General features: G+C 34.9%; 1 protein-coding gene across 1 annotated transcript in view; it reads left to right on the top strand.

Moving 5' to 3' along the window:
* PTPRQ (protein tyrosine phosphatase receptor type Q) overlaps positions 1-20,490 on the top strand; it is a 250,188-nt gene that overhangs the window by 195,082 nt on the left and 34,616 nt on the right. The window contains exons 51-52 of the mRNA XM_036018637.1: positions 10,314-10,413; positions 13,409-13,537. Coding sequence (XP_035874530.1) covers positions 10,314-10,413; positions 13,409-13,537 — 229 coding nt within the window. The remainder of the gene's footprint in view (positions 1-10,313; positions 10,414-13,408; positions 13,538-20,490) is intronic.

Below are 20,490 nucleotides of genomic sequence, written 5' to 3'. Positions count from 1 at the left end.
ATAATACAATATTCATTAGTAAATGTATTAATCCATGACTGAATGCTCTCAAGTATAAATTCATTTCAAGGTTAATTAGCCTAATTAAGGAAAAATAGTATTTTGTAATATCATATTAATAGATGGATGTTTCATTCATTCAAATCTGGACCTAGATTTTGAAGTTGTATTGGTTCTATGCTGGTGTGTACTAACATTATACTATGCAAATATTTACTTGGGTATTTAATATACAATATTACAGTAGAACATCTTTACCGAATTAAAAAGAGAAGGGATTATGGAAATTTTTCTGAAATAATCCTAAAAAAACAGAAAGTTTACCAGTCCTCTTTAATTTTGATTTGTTTTTAGTCAACTCTTTCATGAGTTTTTAAAATTATATCCACCCAATCCAGCCTAAAACAAAACACAAATACAATTTAGTCAGATGCAAATATATTTCTTCTTTCTCCTCCTCTTTCTCCTCCTCCTCCTCTTTTTTGTCATCACCATCATCTAATATTAACTATTGTATGCCAGACATATTTTAGGCTATTTGTATGTATTAACTAATGGACTCTTCACAGCTATGCTTTAATTTAGATCAGTGGTTCTCAACCAAAGTGATTTTACTCTCCAAGGGACATTTTACAATGTCTGGAGCCATTTTTGGTTGTCACAACTGTGGGGGCTGAGCTGCTGGCATCTAGTGGGCAGAAACAAAGGGTATCACTGAGCATCCCGCAGTGTGAGGGACAGCCCTCAGCAAAGAATTATTTCCTGAGGCACACCTGTGGTTTTCTTGACTCGCTGAAGAAAGAAATTAAGCATGTATTATTGGGCGTATTTAAGTTTTAAATAAATACTTTGCTTTATTATTAAAACAAATCTTCATTAAGAAAAAAAAAGAAACCCTGCCCAGGTGCTTCTGTTATCTCCATTTTATAGATGAGGGACTCAAGGCCCATCTTGAGTAATCAAGTGCCTGGGCCAGGGTTCCAGCACAGCTTTTGTAGCTGTTACACTACAAATACAGGATTTAGACCTGGATTCAAATTTTGGTTCCTCCACTTGAGAAAATAATTTAATTTCTATAAACCACAGTTTCCTTATTTGGAAAATGGTGATGATGGTATCTAATTTGAAAGATTTAAATAAAGCAACATAAGTAAAGGCATGAATATTTTATAGTTAGAAAAATTTTAAATGCTTAATCGCCTATTTTTGGATAGGTTATAACCAAAGACTTTAGAAATATATTTCCTTAGGAGACATTATTTCCCTAGAGTTTCTCTGAGTAAATTACAACTTCCAGTTTCTCCTGCACCAAACTTTGAGAATATGGAAATTTGTATGTTGCTCAGATGCACGTTACACTATATCATGAGCATCAGTAGATTTTAGTGAGAGTTGTAGCTAGACAAAGATAAATTGTTCTACCATTTTCAGTTAGCAGTTCTCACCAGGCTTTTTAAATGTTAATTGTATAGAAAGCCATCTTCTGCAGCCTCAGTTTCATTGATGAAACTTTGGATCTTGCCCATGCTGGGTGGCTCAGTTGACTGGAGCATCATCTCATAAATCAAAATGTTTCAGGTTCAGTCCTTGGTCAGGGCATGTACCTAAGTTTCAGGTTCAATCCCCGGTTGGGGCACTTACAGGAGGCAACCAATTGATGCTTCTCTCTCATATCAGTGTTTCTCTCTTTCTCTCTCTCCCTTCCTCTCACTCTAAAATAAAAAAAAATATCCTTGGGTGAGGATTAAAATATTAATTAATTAATTAACTAAAAACTTAGGATCTCGAAGAAATGAAGAAGAGGTATATGACTTGCTACATAGAAGTTTATTGAAGAATAACAAATTTTATTAGCTATGCTGTCTAACTTCATAAAATCACTAGTTTGATTAACTTTCCCCAAATTTAATCATTTTAAAACTGGCTGATTAGACCTTTCATATTGAAATTGCTTTGAGTGTTTCTTCATTTGACAGGTGCTTTTATCACACAATGACACCACTACAGTAAATGCCTTGAGAGCATCAACTTAACTTCCTTGAGATTACAGCATTCAGAGACTATTAGCACAGCTAACTAGTGATCCTGGTGTGTTTGCTGATGGAATAAAGGAGACCAGGGCAAAGTGAATAGCTCATGTGTCTTAGGGAGATGATACTTTGTAGGAGCATTGCTGAAAAGAGACTGCCTTGCTATGCTGTGTTGTGTGGTGTGTGCTATGTCTTTCAGAGCTTGATGGTTTCATACAGATTATTGATGTGAGGATGGCCCATGCAGTCAGTTACCTGAGAGGCAAAGTTGAGACATCCAGGATAATAGGGATGAGAATGAAAAGCCATAAAAAGGGGGAAAGTCAAGCACATGGACCATTGTGTACGGGGACATGATTCCTCTGATACAGCCAGATGGCTTCCCTCTGACCAAGGATGGGCTCCTTCCGCATTTTGGCCATAGATATTGTCTTCTTTTCCTTCCTTACTCTCACAGGCTAGGAAGCGAAGTGTGAAAATTAATTCAAGAAAGTAATAGAAATATACAGTCAGTTCTTGATCCCTTCTTTGGACTCATAACTACCAGCACCCCAGTTGTCCAGGTGCTAATGCTTTTGTGCCCTGGTTATCAGCAGGAACCTAGAAGGGATGTAAAGATGTGGCATGAAGGACAGAGCACAGGGTAGGGAAGGGTAGAGCACAGAGCTGAGGCTAGGGAAGGAGGGGCTGGTGAAATGTGGACTGAACTCAGTAGGTAGAAAGGTGCTGCGCTGATAAGGGAAAGTGACAAGAAAGGGTTTCATGTATCTATAACCAAATTTCTCAGAATTCACATATTATTTGTAGACCAGCCTTTCAGGTACTTCCTTAGAATAGTAATTTATGGGACCTCTTCTGATAGCAGCTATGTAATAAATAGGCTTTTGCTCTGTCTTACTTATTCTGGATTGAGCACGTGGAGTTCTGCTCTCTAGTCATTTATAGTTAGTAAAACAGTGACAGGCAGGGGTAGAGGAAATTGCTAAAAGTACAACCCTCAGTTGTGGTGAAACGAAATATTCACATTTGGAATATGGGGTGTAAGGTAGTCCAATCACTTTACTTGTTAGTGGATTTAACACCATCAGTTTCTGTCCTCACAGCAGTTTTCTGCCTGGCTATTGGATGTTATGGTTCTGTGGTGCAATCAGGTTGACCATGATGGGACAGGCACCAAAGAACACCCTCCAGATATGGCTGGGGTCCATGATTTGATGTTAGTAAAAGACCATAGCTTCTTTTTTTTTTTTTGAAGATTTTATTTATTTATTTTTAGAGAAGGAAGGGAGGGAGAAAGAGAAACAGAGAGAAACATCAATGTGCGGTTGCTGGGGGCCATGGCCTGCAACCCAAGCATGTGCCCTGACTAGGAATCGAACCTGCGATGCTTTGTTTCACACCCCACGCTCAATCCACTGAGCTACACCAGCCAGGGCAAGACCATAGCTCCTTTGACAAGGAAGATATAATATGATTCAAAAAAGTAACAAAGTTGACCATTTCTATAATAGTCAATAGTCAATGGCAAAGTGGTTCCATGGCTGTGAGAGTGGTTCCATGGCTGTGAGAATTATTTCAGCAAATAATGAAATGCATTGGTAATAATATCACCAATGTCATCGTAAGGTTACAAAAGATGTTTGAGTCCATTTTTCCTCTCAAATAAACCTACTAAAGACTTCTGTGTGTATGTCATCCCAGACTTCAGTGAAAAAAGTCCTAGTGAAAAGAGGCCCCATTTAGGTCATTAAACCACCAGCAGATACACATTCATTCACTGGTATTTTGCACCACAGGCAATGAACTCCCAGCTGAGTTGCCTATCAATAAAATCATCATGATTCAAGAGCCTTTGCAAACCTGTGTTCCTAAATTAGTACAGGGTATATACATTTGCAAGAAACACCATTTTGATAGTGGTTTGCCTCTCAGAGACATTACTATTCAGGAGTTAAAATTATGGATAAAAGAATCACCATGGACTGAAGGACTAAAAGGATTTTTTGGTGAAAGGGTCTAACAACAGTCCAAGTGCGAAGGAACCAGGCAGAGTTTGGCTGGATAAGAATGGCTGGATGTGGAGGAGTTTGCACTTAGGGAAGTCTCTATGGACAACTGTAATTGAACACTGATAAAAAAAGGAAAAAATTAAGTTATTGATGAAAATTTTTAAAAAGAATAAACATGGGAAATGATATGCACCATTATTTTAATCCTAAAGAAATACTTACAACTTATTTGATTTTTTTCACTCAAGATTGCACATTAGCATTTTTATTAACAAAATTCACAAGAATCCCTCTTAAACACTTTTTGAAAACCCTCCTTAGCACATCAGTTTATGGAAACAGCTTGTAGGCAATGTTTTGATTACAAGGTTTAATTATAGAGGATTCCTGTGATTTGAAAACCAGACACTCCTTTCTGCACCTTACAGGACTTCATTAAAGCTGAACAAGATGAAATCTTAAACCCCGCCGCAAAGTCACTCTGATTGTTTTCTTCTGTCATAACACTTCTCATTTAATTACTAAGCTAACAGTGAAGAGTTCCAATATGCTCACTTAGAAACAGAAATAGGGAGTCTCTATTTTTTTTTTCAGAAAAAGAATCACTTGCCTCCAAAACACCAGAGATATAGGGAAAAGTTTTGTTATGTTAAAGAGGTAGTGGTAAGGTGGGGGTGGGCCTCATAAACTTTGTGGTTAGACAGGCATTATTTCAGGCACTTTTGGCATATACTGAATTTATGTGACCTTGGGTTAATTACTTCAAAAATTAACTTTTGAAATCTCATTTCCAAAATGTGAAGAATAATACCTATCTCACAAAATAACTGGGAGATTAAATCAGATGAATGGATGAATGGATATAATAAATGTTAATAAAAATACTAAACATTTTTTATATGCCAAGACTTTTCTGAATGTTTTTATATATCAACTTCATATGTTCTTCACAACAACCCTATAACATGATCTCCAACTTATACCTATCATTTATTTATTGGTAAGAAATGAAAAGTTGTCTCTTTAAGCAATTTGCCCAAGGTTACTGAGCTAGGAAGTGGCAGCACCAGCTTTTAGACCCAGGCAGTATAACTTCAGTCAGCAGCGCTGTGCTCCTAACCAGTTACCAGTTGCCAGAGAATCACGAAGTGCCCCAGGGCTCTCAATCTCATGACTGTTGGTGACATTTCTGTCCCCACGGACATCCTATTCTTGCTGTATTATTTTCTCCTCTTAACATTTTAAATTATTTCTTTCTAGCTGTTCTCTTTTCACCTTCTTGTCTTAGCTTTTGAAGTTAACATGCACTTGTAAGTATGCTTTATTTTTACACATAAAGATACAATAATTCCTTTTTGTTTTTTAGCAATGAATAAGTGTGACACTTCCTATACCTTGGAAAGCACTATATTATCTACTTCTAAAATTTTGACAATCTGATATATGATAATAATATCTACCTAGCTTATTTTAATTTATGTTTCTTAGATTATGAAATTGAGTGACTTTTGGTAAATTTTTGTGAAGTATTAGAATATCCAGGATGACTAGGCCAAAGGAGAGTAACTCCTTATATTGGAGTTCCATTAAAAGAACTTATTTTCTCTTAAGATTAATAATAATATAAATAATAATAATATCATGTAATATGTACCTAAGTCAAGAGCCACACAATGTAAAGCTTATAAGCTTTATAACTCATTTAACTTAAGCTTCTTAGAGATATAAAATTGGCTTAATAAGTCAGATCCATATGCTGAGTTTAAATAATGAGAATTTCAATCAAAGATAATACTGATGAAAACTTAATTAGTACTTTATAATTACTATTTGTTTAATTATTTGTTTATTATACAAATACAAAATAATTTAATTTGGCCATTTATAGAATTTGAAGTCTAATGAGGAAATGACTTGTGTTTATTCCAAAAAGATTCATGTTTATATTTTTAGGTGAAAGAATTCCATTTTCTATGAAAAGATTTATAAAAGTGTCTTCATTCTCTACTGGTAATGCTCTGTGTGTACATGCATAGCCATGAATCAGAATTTGTTCTCACAACCATGGCATATTTTATCCTCTCCTAGTGGTGCTTTTGTAACACATGTGCCCAAGGGATTACAAATTGTTTATTAATACATTATATGTCATTTCCTCACTTCAGTTGGCTGGTGCTTTGAAATGGTAATCTAGTATGAGAAAACATTTTATGGTCTATGATATCATTTTTCCCCCACTGGGTTCTGAGGTTCAGTGATTCAGTATTACCTGATAAAGATTTTTTATTCATCTTTATGTATCCTTCCCAAGCATATCCAATTAGAGTGAGCATGTGAAAATTCATCAGACCAACCATTCTTATTTTAACATATAAAAAAGGTGTACCTAAAATAGTTTATGAGCTGCCTGCTGCTTTAATGTCTTCTAAATTTTGCTAGTGATTCTAGAGGACCGTAAAACTCTGGTAATTCTTTAAGATCCAGTGTTTGCTTAAGTCTACCATGCGGAATAGCCACATTCTTTTATATTTCTCAGCTTTCGTAAGCATCAAACCAAGGGAAAAATATGAAACATTATGCCCTGCATATGTTATGATAGGTAACCTATTTTATTTTGTTGCTTGACTTTAATACTTTTTTCAGTAATATTATAAATCATATAAATTAAAATTGATTATAATTATAATTAGTAGTTATCTAAAATAAATGATTAATAATTTGTATCTTCTTATTTGGTTCAGTACCTGATATCCAACCTAAAAAATTTTAATATCTATTACAAAGTCAATATTTTAATCATTAGTAAATTTAGCAAATATTAGAGACTTTATTATGTGTCTGGTACTTTTCTCAGAACTTGAAATGCAGTTTTGGATAAAATAATGACCCCTGTTCTCAAGGAGCTTACATTCTAGACAGATAATAAACAATAAGGATAATAAATAAATAAATTATAAGGTAAATTAAAATGTGATAAGGGATCTGGAGAAAAGAAAGAGTACAACAGGGTGCAGAAGATGTAGAAGAGAGATGGTAGGAAGTGAACTAGTTGTATCTTTTTTTTAATGGTGGTTTCTTAGTTTTCTTGGGCTGCCATAGCAAAACACTATAGACTGGTGGCTTAAACAACAAAAATCTATTTTCTCACAGTTCTGGAAGCTAAAAGTGCAAGATCGAGGTTGCAGTCAATTTGGTATCTGGTGAGGACTCTTGTCCTGGCTTGTAGAAGGCCTTCTTCACACTATCCTCACATGGCCTTTCCTTAGTGTGTGTATACATAGGCAGAAAGCCAGCTTTCTCAAGTCTCTTCTGATAAGGATACTAATCCCATTGTGCTTATTGGATTAGGCCCAACCTTTATGATCTCATTTAAACTTAATTACTTCCTTACTCTAAATGTATTCAAGTCTGGATTTAGAGCTTCAACATATGAATTTGGAAGCACCTATACATTCCTAAGAGGTGGTCAGTATAGCCATCCTGAGAATCAAACTCTTGAAGGTAATGAAATGGCTCTCTAGGCAGATATACAAGGGAGACACCCTTCCAGGCAAAGGAAGAAGCTGGTGCAAAAGCTTCATGTCAAGAGTGACTTAGTGTGTTCCAGGAACAATAAGGAGGCTAGTCTCTCTCCAGAGGAATGAACAAGGTAGAGATTGGAGAGAAACTCAGAGGTAACAGGGAACCAGAGAATTAATGAGGGACCAGGTCAAATAGTCTTTTGGAAGAACTTTGGCTTTTCTCTGTTAGAGAGGAGTCTTTTAAGCAGATAGATAATGTTTAAAAAGGAGGACTCTTGCTGCTATGTTAAGAATAGATGGAAAGAAGACAAGGGTGGACACAGGAGACTTGTTGGGTGTCCATACAATAATTCTCATAAAACAGGATGGTAGCCTGGATCAGGATGCTAGCAGCAGAGGTGGTGAGAAATGAGCAGAGAATACACAAAAATTTTGAAGAGTATATTGAACTCCCACAAAACCTACTAATTATATTTAATAATTTTAACACATTGCCATATTTTTATGCATTTGTTCTTTTACTTCCAAAGTAAATACTTCCAAAGTATTTTAAAGTAAATCACAGAAGACATTATATTCCATCCTGAAATATTTTACTATGCTTCTCTATAAGTACATATAAATCATATTATCACAGTTAAATAAAATTAACAATAATTCCTTGATATTATATAAAACTACATACATCTTTAAATCATTCTCTGATATTTTTCTATATAGGTCATTTCAATCAGGATCCAAATAAGAGCCCTGGCTGGTGTGGCTCAGTGGATTGAGCGCCAGCCTGTGAACCAAAGGGTCAAGGGTTCAATTCCCCATCAGGGCACATGCCCGGGTTGTGGGCCAAGTCCCCAGCAGGGGGCACATGAGGGGCAACTACACATTGATATTTTTCTCCCTTTCTTTCTACCCCCCTTCCTTCTCTTTAACAATAAGTGAATAAAATCTTTTTCAAAAAAGATCCTAATAAGAGGTTCACACATTATCTTTGACTGTTGGGTCTCTTAGTCTCTTTTAACCTAGAAGAGACTTCTCTTTCCCCTCTTTTTTCCCCTGTGACATAGACCCACTGAAGCAACCAGATAAGTTGTTCTGTAGGAGGTCCCACATTCTGAGTTTGTCTGGTTACTTTTGCTTGGTTTATTTATTTTTTCTGCTTTTCAGTACTTTCTTATAAATTAGAAATAAGATCTAAAGGCCTGAATATGCACAGTCAATGTTTATGGCAGGAATCCTTTAAAGGCGTTGATGTCTAAATCAAAATACCTCACATCAGAAGGTTTGTAATATCTTGTTGTCACCTTTTCTATGATATCAGAATTGATCAGTAAGTTTTGTAGTAGTGACAGCACAATTCCTCATTGGGACATTGTTTTTTCCCTTGTTATAACCAGCAAACAATCTGCAGGGCATTATTTTGGCATTCTATAAATATTCAATTTCCTGTCAATCTTCCTACTATCACTTAAAGATGCATTTATGATTGTTACCTGAATCAGTTTTTTCATTAGGAATGTAATATTGTGAATTTCTAATTTTATTATTCCTTCTATAGTTCTTAAACAGAATTATTCTCCAATGAAGAGGTTTATCTCCTTAACTAGACCTATGGTAAATTCATAAATTATAGTTCATATGCAAAAGCCAGAAAAAAATGCCTAATCTTCTCCCTTTAATTACAAATTTTTAAAGTAAGGAAATGGCCGTCTACTATAACTAATATTTACAAATTAGTATTTTTTATTTTTCTTTTATTAAATTTTATTAGGATACATGAATTGTTATAAATTGACTCTGTTTCCATCAATTCCAGTTTTTATTTATTATAAAGTTTGAGTTGTTCCCTCTTTGGCCAGTAGAAAACTCTTCCAGAGCATCTTTTGTTATATCATCAGTCTTTGAAAGCTTCTTAGCTTTCAAACTCCATTAGGTTTGTAAATTCATTATGTTTCCTACTTCCACTTTAGAAATACCATCCAAGTTTTCCTAGTTTCTTTTAGTGCAAAGAGAATATAACTTGAAGATAAAGACAACAGGATTTCCTCAAAGATTTTTAATGTGTTCTAAGAGAGTGTCATGTATGACTCTAAGGTTTGGGGCCTGAGTAACTGGAACAATGTAGTTGCCTTCAACTAGTGGTGGAGGGATGCATTTGAAAGGAGGGAAGTATAGGAGGTTAGCTTTGGAAGTATTGATTCTTTAATTTTAATTAAACCTCCAGGAAGCAGTTGGTTATACAAGTAAGTTCAACAGGCAACAATTAAGTAGACAACATTATATAGATGACAATTAAAGCCATGAGGCTGGATGGGCTCACCAAGTGAGTACATTTAGGTAGAGAAAAGAAGAGGTCCACCCTAGCTGGTGTGGCTCAGTGGATTGAGTGCTGGCCTGTGAACCTAAGTGTCACTGGTTTGATTCCCAGTCAGGGCACACGCCAGGGGTGTAGGCCAGGTCCCTGGTGGAGGGCACATATGAAAGGCAACCACGCATTGCTGTCTCTCTTCCTCTCTTTCTCCCTCCTTTCTCCTCTCTCTAAAAATAAACAAATAAAATTATAAAAAAAAAAAGAAGAAGAGGTCCGAGGACTGAATCCCAAATTTAGAAGATGTAGGAGAAGAGGAACAAATAAATCTATACATTTTATAAGCATTCTTGAGCAATATTCGAAGAAAATATTTCCTTTGTTTTGAGAGCCAAGATAGTGTTCCATAATAATAATTAATGATAATATCACACTTCCTCCTATTCAGGTGAAGGACTTTCAGAAAGAACTGTGGAGATTATTCTTTCAGTCACTTTGTGTATCCTTTCAATCATTCTTCTCGGAACAGCTATTTTTGCATTTGCAAGGTGAGAATTATTTGTACTCACATTCCTAGTATGCTTTGTGGGCATTATTCAGTCTCAGTCCAATCAGAAGAGAGAGGCCACAACAGTTAACTCAATGGGAAATATTTAATAAAAAAAATTGTTAACGAATAAAAAATAGTTGACTACTACAGGAGGTAAAGAGAACTCTAAGGGTTCAGAAGCAGTAAGTGCAGCAAGTAAGTGCAGAGGCTCTCTCTAGGTTGAGGGAGAGAGGACAGCAAAGGAGCTAATAAGTAGAAAGACCCACTCCCAGGGCTAATAAGGAATGGTTACTGCAAGCACATGTAGCCTATATAACCTATCACTGTGGAAAAATATGGCAGAGGGAACGGGCTAGAGCTGTTCTTTATAAGCTACCTATCATTAATGGAAGGTAAGCAGACTGGAATGTCCTGAAGAAGCAGCCTACCTGGCTGGATATTTGTGGATAAGCTACTTGTTCTCATTCACCTGTGAGAAGAGCAAACACTTGAGAGGCAGCTAGACCTCATCCAGGTGGGCTGCTGGGCTCCCACAATGAATAATAATACTTCAGCATGAACCCACAAGGGAAGCGTCTCCCTGTCCCTGTAACCTTGCAGGTTCACTCTAGTGTCAAAGCTGGACAAAGCTTGACTTCTCGCTAGCTGGCAAAGGAGAAATGTTACAGCGTCTAGCCCCAATATCACAAACTGGGCAAAGAAGAATAGATTTACAGCTGAGAGACAATAAAGCGATAACACAAAAAAAGCAGAAAATGCTAAGCTTTTTACATTTTTTGAATAATTCATGAATGATAGGTTTATTAATAGGTTTTTAAAAAATATTTTGATTAAGTCTAATTTAAAGTTTATACAGAACAGATAATTTTTACAGTAAGTACAACACCAAAGATGTTCAACTTCTTTCTGTAGCGGCCTCCTTTTTATATTAACTTTATCAACATGTCTGTGCTACATTTTCTAAGTGTTCTAAATTCTCAGTATCTGCCTCTTAATTCACCTGTTGGTTATACTACCTCAGGGAAATCTTGGTACGATCCTAACATCTACTTTCATAAGGTAAGTTACCAAGTTAAAGGTATCCTACATTTGTAAAAATACCCATTCTACTAATTTCCTAAATAATTCACTAGGTTCTATTTTAATTTTATTTGAAGAATATTGTTATGCATTCTGAATTCCATGTACAGTCTGTTTCATCTTGAATCTCTTAAATCATTTTGATGGGAGTTTGAAAAAATTATTGAAAAACATTTTTCTTATACCACTTACCATTCTCAGATTCAGTCAGATGTTCAATCATTGTTCTAAGCATTTTAATATGTGACCCTATGTTCCTTGTATCTTATTTACAATAGTCAAGATTTGGAAGCAGCCCAAGTGGCCATCAGTAGATGAATGGATAAAAAAAGCTGTGGTACATTTACACAATGGAAAATACTACTTGCCTTTAAAAAGAAAATCTTATCTTTTGCAACAGCATGGATTGCCCTAAAGTGTATTGTGCTAAGTGAAATAAGCCAGAAAATGACAAATACCATAGGGTTTCACCTGTATGTGGAATTTAATGAACAAAATAAACAAACAAAATAGAAACAGACTTATAAATACAGAAAACAGACTGACAGCTGTTGGAGGGGAGGGGTTTAGGGGACTAGGTGAAAAGGTGAAGAGATTAAGAAAAAAAACTGGTGACACAGACAATAGGGTGGTGATTACCAGAGGGAAAGAGAGGTGTGGGGGGCAGGTAATGTAGAAGAGGTTAAAGGGTGAATAAATGGTGATAGAAGAAGAAGAAAAGATACATTGTGTAAGATATGGACATTGTTCCTAAGGGGGCACCCATCAGCCATATTTATAATTTTTCCCTACTCTAAAATCATTTTTGCCTTGTCATGTCCTTACAGGATGAACTCCTTATGTGGGCAAGAAATGGTCCTTCCTTCTTCCCTACAACTTCCCTACATCTCTTTAGCCAAATGTGTATATTCTCACCTAAACATTCCTTAGACTTTTTGTACAACTCCGCTGTTGTTCAGTCCACCAGACTATGCTTCCTCCTCCTCCCCCTCATTCTGGTACAACCAAGTCCAGTCCCACTCCTTTACTTCCTCAAAATAATGAGAGTTGCAGCCACTCATGCAACATTTGAAACTAATTAGTTACTCTCTTAATGAGTTGTAATTTGAATCTTTTTTCTGTTTTATGTTTTTTTATAAATTTAAATCCTGCTCCTCAACTAAATTGTAGCATCTTTGAGGATAAGCACAATATTTTATGCTTCCTATATCATCTTGAGTATATAACATATAACCAGTAATATGTTTGGAATGTGAAAGAGATAAAATAGCTAAATGTTACTTTGTAATATACTATACCACCTGTATCATAAAAATAATGTAAATGACTTAAAATGAAAATATTTTAATTTGATTTTCAGATTCATTTGACTTTCATTTTTGAACCTGACTTTTCTGATTGTAAATAAAGATTATATAGTTCACAGTATTTTAAAAAAGTCATTAAGGCAGTTCAAAACACATTTTTAAGTATTTTCATGTATGTAAAAATGTTTTTTATATGTAAAAATAACAGAGCATTGATTTTCAGCATTGGTGCTGATAACAGTGAGCTATTTCCACTTTGTCATATTTTGTATTTGTGAAAAATCTATGAGACAGCTGGTGGGGGAAGAAACAAACACAGAATCAGTCTAATTTTTTCTATATTTTAAATATGCCAGTGGCTCAGGCCTTGATCAACAATTCTCATTAAAACTTGTAACTTTAAAAAAAAACATGTTAAAAACTATATAGTAGAATAGGTTCTATGGAATTAAAATCAAAAAAGAAATTGAGTAGCTATAAATTTATAGTATATTCAGAGAAGTGATTCCAACAAAGAAATTATTTGACTAATATCTTTACTTGAAAATTAAACCTAATTCATATGCTTTCTGTGATACTCCCTTCTTGGACTTGACTACACTTTAGAATTCGTCAGAAGCAGAAAGAAGGTGGCACGTACTCTCCTCGAGATGCAGAAATTATTGACACTAAATTCAAGCTGGATCAGCTCATCACAGTGGCCGACCTGGAACTGAAGGATGAGAGATTAACGCGGTGAGCACACTCCACCGGGTGTACAGTGGTCCAGAGGGCCTGGAGCCATGACCCTGTTCTGACCTATGCTTGTTGGAAGTGTTTGTGGGGCTCCTATTTATACAGGTCACAGAGATCTTCTTTCAAAGGGTGACCTCCATCTTCTACACACTTCTCACTGATGTTCAGAGAATCACTTAATCTTCTTAATACTTAGAGTTCAATCTGAACTTTGGACTAGTGTTCAACCAAGCTTTCTTTTTTCCTGAGACAAATATTTTTATACATTAAACATTTAAAATTATGTCCAATAATTTGCTTTATATGATAGATTTCTTTTTCACAGCAGATTTTCTGGAAGTTCCACATTTTAATCACAAGTTCAAAATAATTAAAATATGGAAATACTTGATATCATTTACTTTTATAAAAATCTTCTTTAAAACTTATTTTAGTGTGAAATTACATCAAAAGTATAAATTGTATATTGAAACTTCATTTTTTAATTACCTAATATTTAAAAATTAAATGTAAAGTAAAATTACCTTTCAAAAGAAAAGTAATATGTATATACTAACTACATGTCATTAATATGTATTGGGAATAGTAGACTGCTTAATTTTAAAGAATAGGGGTTTTTAACTCTTTTAAAACCATTATAAATTGTTCAAAATGTTGGCATATTTGAAAAACTATTTGAATAATTTATCAGATTCCTAATAAAAACTATCATCAAGCTATCTTGTTTATATTCTTTTAAAAGCCAGTATTCCGTGATGCTTAAATAAACATAAAACAATCAGTTTAACTTTTAAAAATTATTAACTCTGAAAATGTGGCATCAAAGATCTTGAACTGGGAATGAATCATTTATAGCTGTCATTTACAAAATGTGGCCTTTGCCTAATTGACTCTGCAAGAATCTTTCCAGTATGTCTAACATACCTAAAATGTGCTATAGAGCAAAGTGTCACCTCATAAGCAGGGGCCTTTCAAATGCAATAGAATGAAAGTTATTTTGTGTTATCACTAAATTAAAAGGAATTTTGGTTTGTTGGATATGGAAACTTCTTTCTGTTAAGATATTTATCTATGTTAATTCTAATTCTAAAATGGATATTGCTCCAAAGACTATGTGTAAGATGGTTATGGATTACCCAGGACATAGTTTTCAACATAAGAAATGTTATATATAAAAGATCAATAGGTTCCTAGGGTAACCTGCCCAAGTGCAGCCACACACTAATGATGAAATAGAGCATCACTACTCTGAGGCTCTGTTTCTCAGTCTCTGAAGGGTCACGCTGTCTGGTGAAAGGAATTTCTACTCCTTTTTTCCTGTGGACCAACTGAATTTCAGTAGCGTTTTTCCAACTGCCTTTCTGCACTCCTTTCTCAACTCTTTGTGCACCTTCCCCAGGCTTGGGGTTCCAGTCTCCGCCTTCTATGCCCCAAAGTGTGCAAGTGACAAAACTTCAAATCTCTCAGCGCAATTAATTTTAATTGTTTGAAAAATTTAATTTGTTCATACTAAAATGTGAACTTCTAAGTGTGTACTTTTACAGCATTTATTTTATTTTATTTATTTTATTTTAATTGTTGTTCAAGTACAGTTTTCTGCCTTTTATCCCCATCCCTGCCCACCCCCCAGCCCTCCCCACCTCCCTCCCATTTCCACCCCCCTTGTTATTGTCCATGTGTCCTTTATACTAGTTCCTTCAAACCCTTCCCCCCCTCCCCTGAGAGCATTTTTAAAAAGATTTTCTTATTAATCATCCAAAGGTCCATAGTAAGTTGATCTTTAGCAGATATAAAATAATAAAGTAAAAAAAACAGTATCAGAAAAAGTATTCTTCATTAAGGAGGTTACCACTCTAGGTGAGCTTTGGTAAGAGCAGACCCCCTAATCTCTGCATGTTTTCACAGTTTGTATCTGCCTCCGCTTCTGAACACTGCCATTATCAAAACGGTAGTAGGTTGGGGGTTTTTTTGTTGTTTTTATTTGTTTTTTGTTTTTTTAACAATTACTATTATGGTGGTTCATAGAAAAGGTGGGTGAGGACTATACGGATTATTATTCCTTTACTCTTTTAACCTTTACTCCTAGTTATTAATTTCTGACTTTCATATTTATTTATTTATATGTCACTTTACTTGTAGAAGAATGCAGAAGTATCTTTCAAATATATTTCAAATAATTCTTATTTATTTTTACACATAGAAAATGAGTATGTGTTACCCCATAGAAATATGGGGTAATGTTTCTGTGAGAATACCCATAGAAAATGAGCATAGCAAGGTTGGACATTTTAGTGTCTATTGTTTTCACTTTCTTGCTTGTTATGACTCCAATATTAGTGACTGTAAACATTCTTGTCTGTAATTCCAATGGCACAGAATAATATGCTTTGCCTGATTTGTTATAGAAATGTAGTAAAATAACTGTTAAGTGGTTTGGGTATTAATTTTTCATTACAGAGGTCTATCTCCAATGTTACTACTTATTGAAGTTTTTTGTGTTAAGAAAGTCACTAATACATTAGACAATATGACTATGAAGATAGTAACTAATGGATTCATAATTGGACCCCAAATCTAAACTTATTCAAAGTCATATGGGGCTGATGAGAGTAGAGCCATAGAGACTGATGGTAGATAGTAGGTTCTGGGAGTGAAGAATCAAGGAGTTTGTGTTAGCTTCCAAAATGTTGAGTGCCATATGCCATGTGTCTTTGTCATTTGTAGGAAAGTACTTAGATCATTTATTTTAAGTCAACTGGGTTAACGTATGCTCTTTTCTGCTTGAGGCTCACCATGTTATTTTCCATAGAACCTGCTCAATTTCTTCATACTAATTTTCCTCAGTGCTGTATGTTCCCACATGTCCATAAGAGAAATGAGTAAAAAAGAATGTCTAATCAGTCATTCCGATATTAATTTTAGGAAGTTATCTAGTTGACCAAAAAATAAAAGTCATTATGATACTTTGTATTAAATATTTTGAGGGATTTTTTTAGTTAAGAGATTAAGAGATTATTTCTCTTTTATAGTTGAGATTATTTATTTTATGTTATCTACCTCTTTATTTACATTCTAAGTTTTATCCTATAATTGTATATGTAAACTCATTGTTTAATTATATTCTACCTTGTTCCACAAAAGATCTGGATTCTTTTACTTTATCCTTTTTCTTCTTGAAGGAAAGATTTAGTACTCTATAATTCCATGAGAACATTGAAGGATACACCAAAATAATGTTTTAAACTCTTATTTGGAATGATAATTTTATAATTTCATTATGCACATTTTATATTTAAGTTTTAGACAATGCAAGCTGTATGTATTAGAAAGAACATTTAATATTTTGGGCTCATCTATTTCACGCTTACTAAGTTAACAAGTGACCCTTGGGTTTTGTTATATGATAAACAAATGTACAAAACATTTTGTGATGATTCCTTCAAAACACAGCGACTTAACTCATTGAAGTAAGAAAGTTTTCTAAGAGGAAATATTGGCAAGATCAGTAATGCACACACAGGTAAAACAGAGACCTGTCTCTTTAAGACTGCTGAGCCTGGCCCTGTGGATTGTTTTTTAACTAATTTAAGTGTAACCCAGACAACCTTCCCCAAGAATTATAATACAAAATTAAATATCGCAAGTTAAAGATTCTAGTCATTAATTTTTTTCATCTCCTTTTGCACTTAAGTTACAGAAGTTTTGTTTTATGTGGTAACTAAATTAGAAGAACAGTGGAATAACATTATTCAATGTTTCTAATATTCTTACTTGACAAATACTCAAATCTTCTAAACCCCATTTTTTTACAGAAATTTTGTTCATCATTGCAATACTAATGACCTTGCTTATTTCAGTTGAGTGAATGTAATGGTACATTAAGACTCAAGGCCCAACCCAGTAATAATGAATAGAATTAAAATTCTCAACAAAATGAAGCAAACAGTTGAATTGCTAGTTCAAGAGTATCTTTCCTTCTTGTTGGATTTTTATTAAACTTACAGCTATGTCTTCCAGAAGCTTACCATTTGAAAAAATTCTATGAATGTGCTTTGTAAACTGTAAATCAGAATACATTTGGTTTTGTTGTTGTTGTTATTTATAATATATGTAAAATTAAAAATTGTCCTAACATTTTCATATCGGGATTGCTAACATAATAATTGCTACTATTCATGTGCAATTACTGTGTGTTAAATTCTGTACATAATGATCTCAAGGAAGTCTTTCAATCTTTGTAGTAGGTACTAACTCTCAGTTTACAAGTGAAAAACAAAAGATGCTTAGAGATTTTAAGTAACTGTTCAAGTTCATACTCCTACTAAATAGGACAGCCATGGTGCTAGCCCCAGTCTGATTCTGAGATAAGAAGATACACCTATATTTATGTGTGGGTGTGTTTGACTCTGAGGGATACTATGAGACCAACATAAACCCTCTCAAATAGACAAGTGCTCCTTCTTCAGGAAGCATTTTCTATCAAGGAATGATTCTAAGCAGGAGTGTCCAATCTTTTGGCATCTCTGGGCTACACCAGAAGGAGAAGAGTTGTCTTGGGCCATACATTAAATACATTGTGACAGTAATTATAAAAAAATATAATATATAATGTTTTAAGTGAATTTATGATTTTGTGTTGGGTCACATTCACAGCCATCCTGGGCCACGTGCAGCCCACAGGCTGCAGGTTGGACACCCCTGTTGGGAAGAACTCCTTTTGAAATTTTTTATTTTCTAATGATATGGGGCAAAGAAGTGATGGCATGTGAGCCTAAGTTCAAACTTGCAGAAACTTGCAGAGTTTTTAGTTAGTGCAATTCTTATTGTGACTTTAATAAGAATACATAATATTTGACTGAAACAGGGCATTCTATGTAAAATAGTTAGCATTTTAATACCATCCATTCTTTGGCAGATTCTGGTTGTTAATTTTCCTTCTGTCTTAAACCATTTTACAAGCAATGGCAAAACCATTAGAATTCCAAATAAGAAATGTCTGACCAATATGTGAATCCAGGACAACAAATGACCTGAAGTAGAATAAAAATTAAGATATTTAATGCACATGTTCTTGTAGTAGCAAATGAAAAATAATACACTGTTTGTATACTAAATTACTAATGAATCTTTACTTCCAGATACTCTTCATTTTTCTTTAGACGCAAGGAGATTTTTGTCATCCAGTAAGTTACTGTGGCAATGCAGAGCCCTGCTGTGATTATTTCAATCTAGTCAGGTGGTGTGTTCTGTATTTTAAAATGCCTATTATTGAGCGTTTTGTTGTTTAATGTGTTATTTTTTCAAAGCCACTCCCATGTGTTCTACTTAACATGTGTTCTCTAAAATAGTGCATGCTGTTGACATGGTCAAGTTAATCTTATCAAAATGCACATTGATTCATAATGTGCATGTCCTGAGAAGTTGCTGTGTTCTCCTGTTGTGTTAGATTGGATAGTAAAACAAGTATTCATCTGAATTTCTTCACATGTGTCTTGTCCTACTATAACCATGATTCAAGAGCTGAATTTTCCACCTGACAAGTGCAGGCTGGGTTTACACTTCATGCAAGCTCATTTCAACTGCAGCAGGTGGTAATCTGTAAGGACCAAGATGATGACATTCCTGGTCTTTGACTCTGGGGCATACAGAGTAGAACATGTCATGGAATCTTTACTCCTGCCCTGACCTCTGTATAGAAAACTGTGCGAACTTGCAGGCACTCCTCTGATACTCAGAAATGTCATTCTTATCCTAGCACAAAAATTACTTTATACCTTCTAATAGCAAACTGTCAACATTAGATTGGACCTTTGCAACTGATTGAGTGCCTCAGACAATCAGTTAATTCATGCAGAGGATATGAATGGAGGCAGAAAATGAAAATGCATTTGATTTCAAAATCCCACATTTACTCCAGAGGAATCAGTGTCCATGAGCCACAATGCTGGACAGAGCCAGTGCTCCTGACATTGGTACTCACCATGAATAACACTCAGCATTACTAAAATAGAGGGAACCAGGCCTATTTCTACTCTAATCACATTTAGCATTTTGGAATAATAATTAATCTTATTTTACTTTATGTTAACTAATTGTCAAGTTCCCTTTGACAGAATTAGAACAGTTATGAAAATACCTTTTTCTCAAAAGACCTGCTTGATCACATTCAAACATTTGTCAAAGATGCTGTTGAACTAAAGATTGAAGTGATTACGTCACATATAAAAGATTCATCTGTAACCAGCCCTTGAAGCTGACCTCTCAGCATTCCAGACTCACAAGTGGTCTGCTTGAGCAACTCTGCTGAATGTCTTTCTTCATCATCATTAAACATAATCCTTTTACTCCTTTTGCTTTATGTCATTAGTACCTTAGAGAAAATGCTTCCATTTTCATTGAACCCTCACTGTCTCTCTTCTTTCATCAAATTTTTTCTTCTATTGTCTTGAATAGTTTCCTGCTTAGTCAGAGCTCTTATTTTGTCAGAGATAAATATAATAGTTTGGGTTAATGAAAACCACTATACAACGCCTCTATGTAATCATATTTGGTAAAGCACATGTGGTCTTCTTTCAAATTTAGTTTTCTCGGGTTGCCTTCTAACCCTAACACAGGAACTCCAGTGCTTACCTGCCTGGCTAGTCAATAGTTCAGGCTGCAAGTACTTCTTTTCCGATGGTGTTCTGTCATCTGTCTCCTCTTCATTAAGTCCTCACTGAGAACTTTGACCGTTTCTTCACACAGCTGTCAGCAAGTTCTTCATCCTCTCTCTCTACTGCATCAGCCCTATTGCCCCCGAGATAGCTAAGCTCATGCCCATGGTTTGAATTTAGAATGCATGGTTGGCAAAATGAAACAACTGTCAAGAAGTTGTTTTCAAATGTGCTAATGTGCAGAGGCTTAGTAATAAGGAAAATACAACTCCTGTACCCTGGGAATCTGAGCTCTTTGAC

The sequence above is a fragment of the Phyllostomus discolor genome, chromosome 2 (genome assembly GCF_004126475.2).
Source record: "Phyllostomus discolor isolate MPI-MPIP mPhyDis1 chromosome 2, mPhyDis1.pri.v3, whole genome shotgun sequence".
Taxonomy (NCBI): Eukaryota; Metazoa; Chordata; class Mammalia; order Chiroptera; family Phyllostomidae; genus Phyllostomus; species Phyllostomus discolor.
The sequence above is the reverse complement of the archived record's forward strand: the minus strand, read 5'-3'. Positions and strand labels throughout refer to the sequence as shown.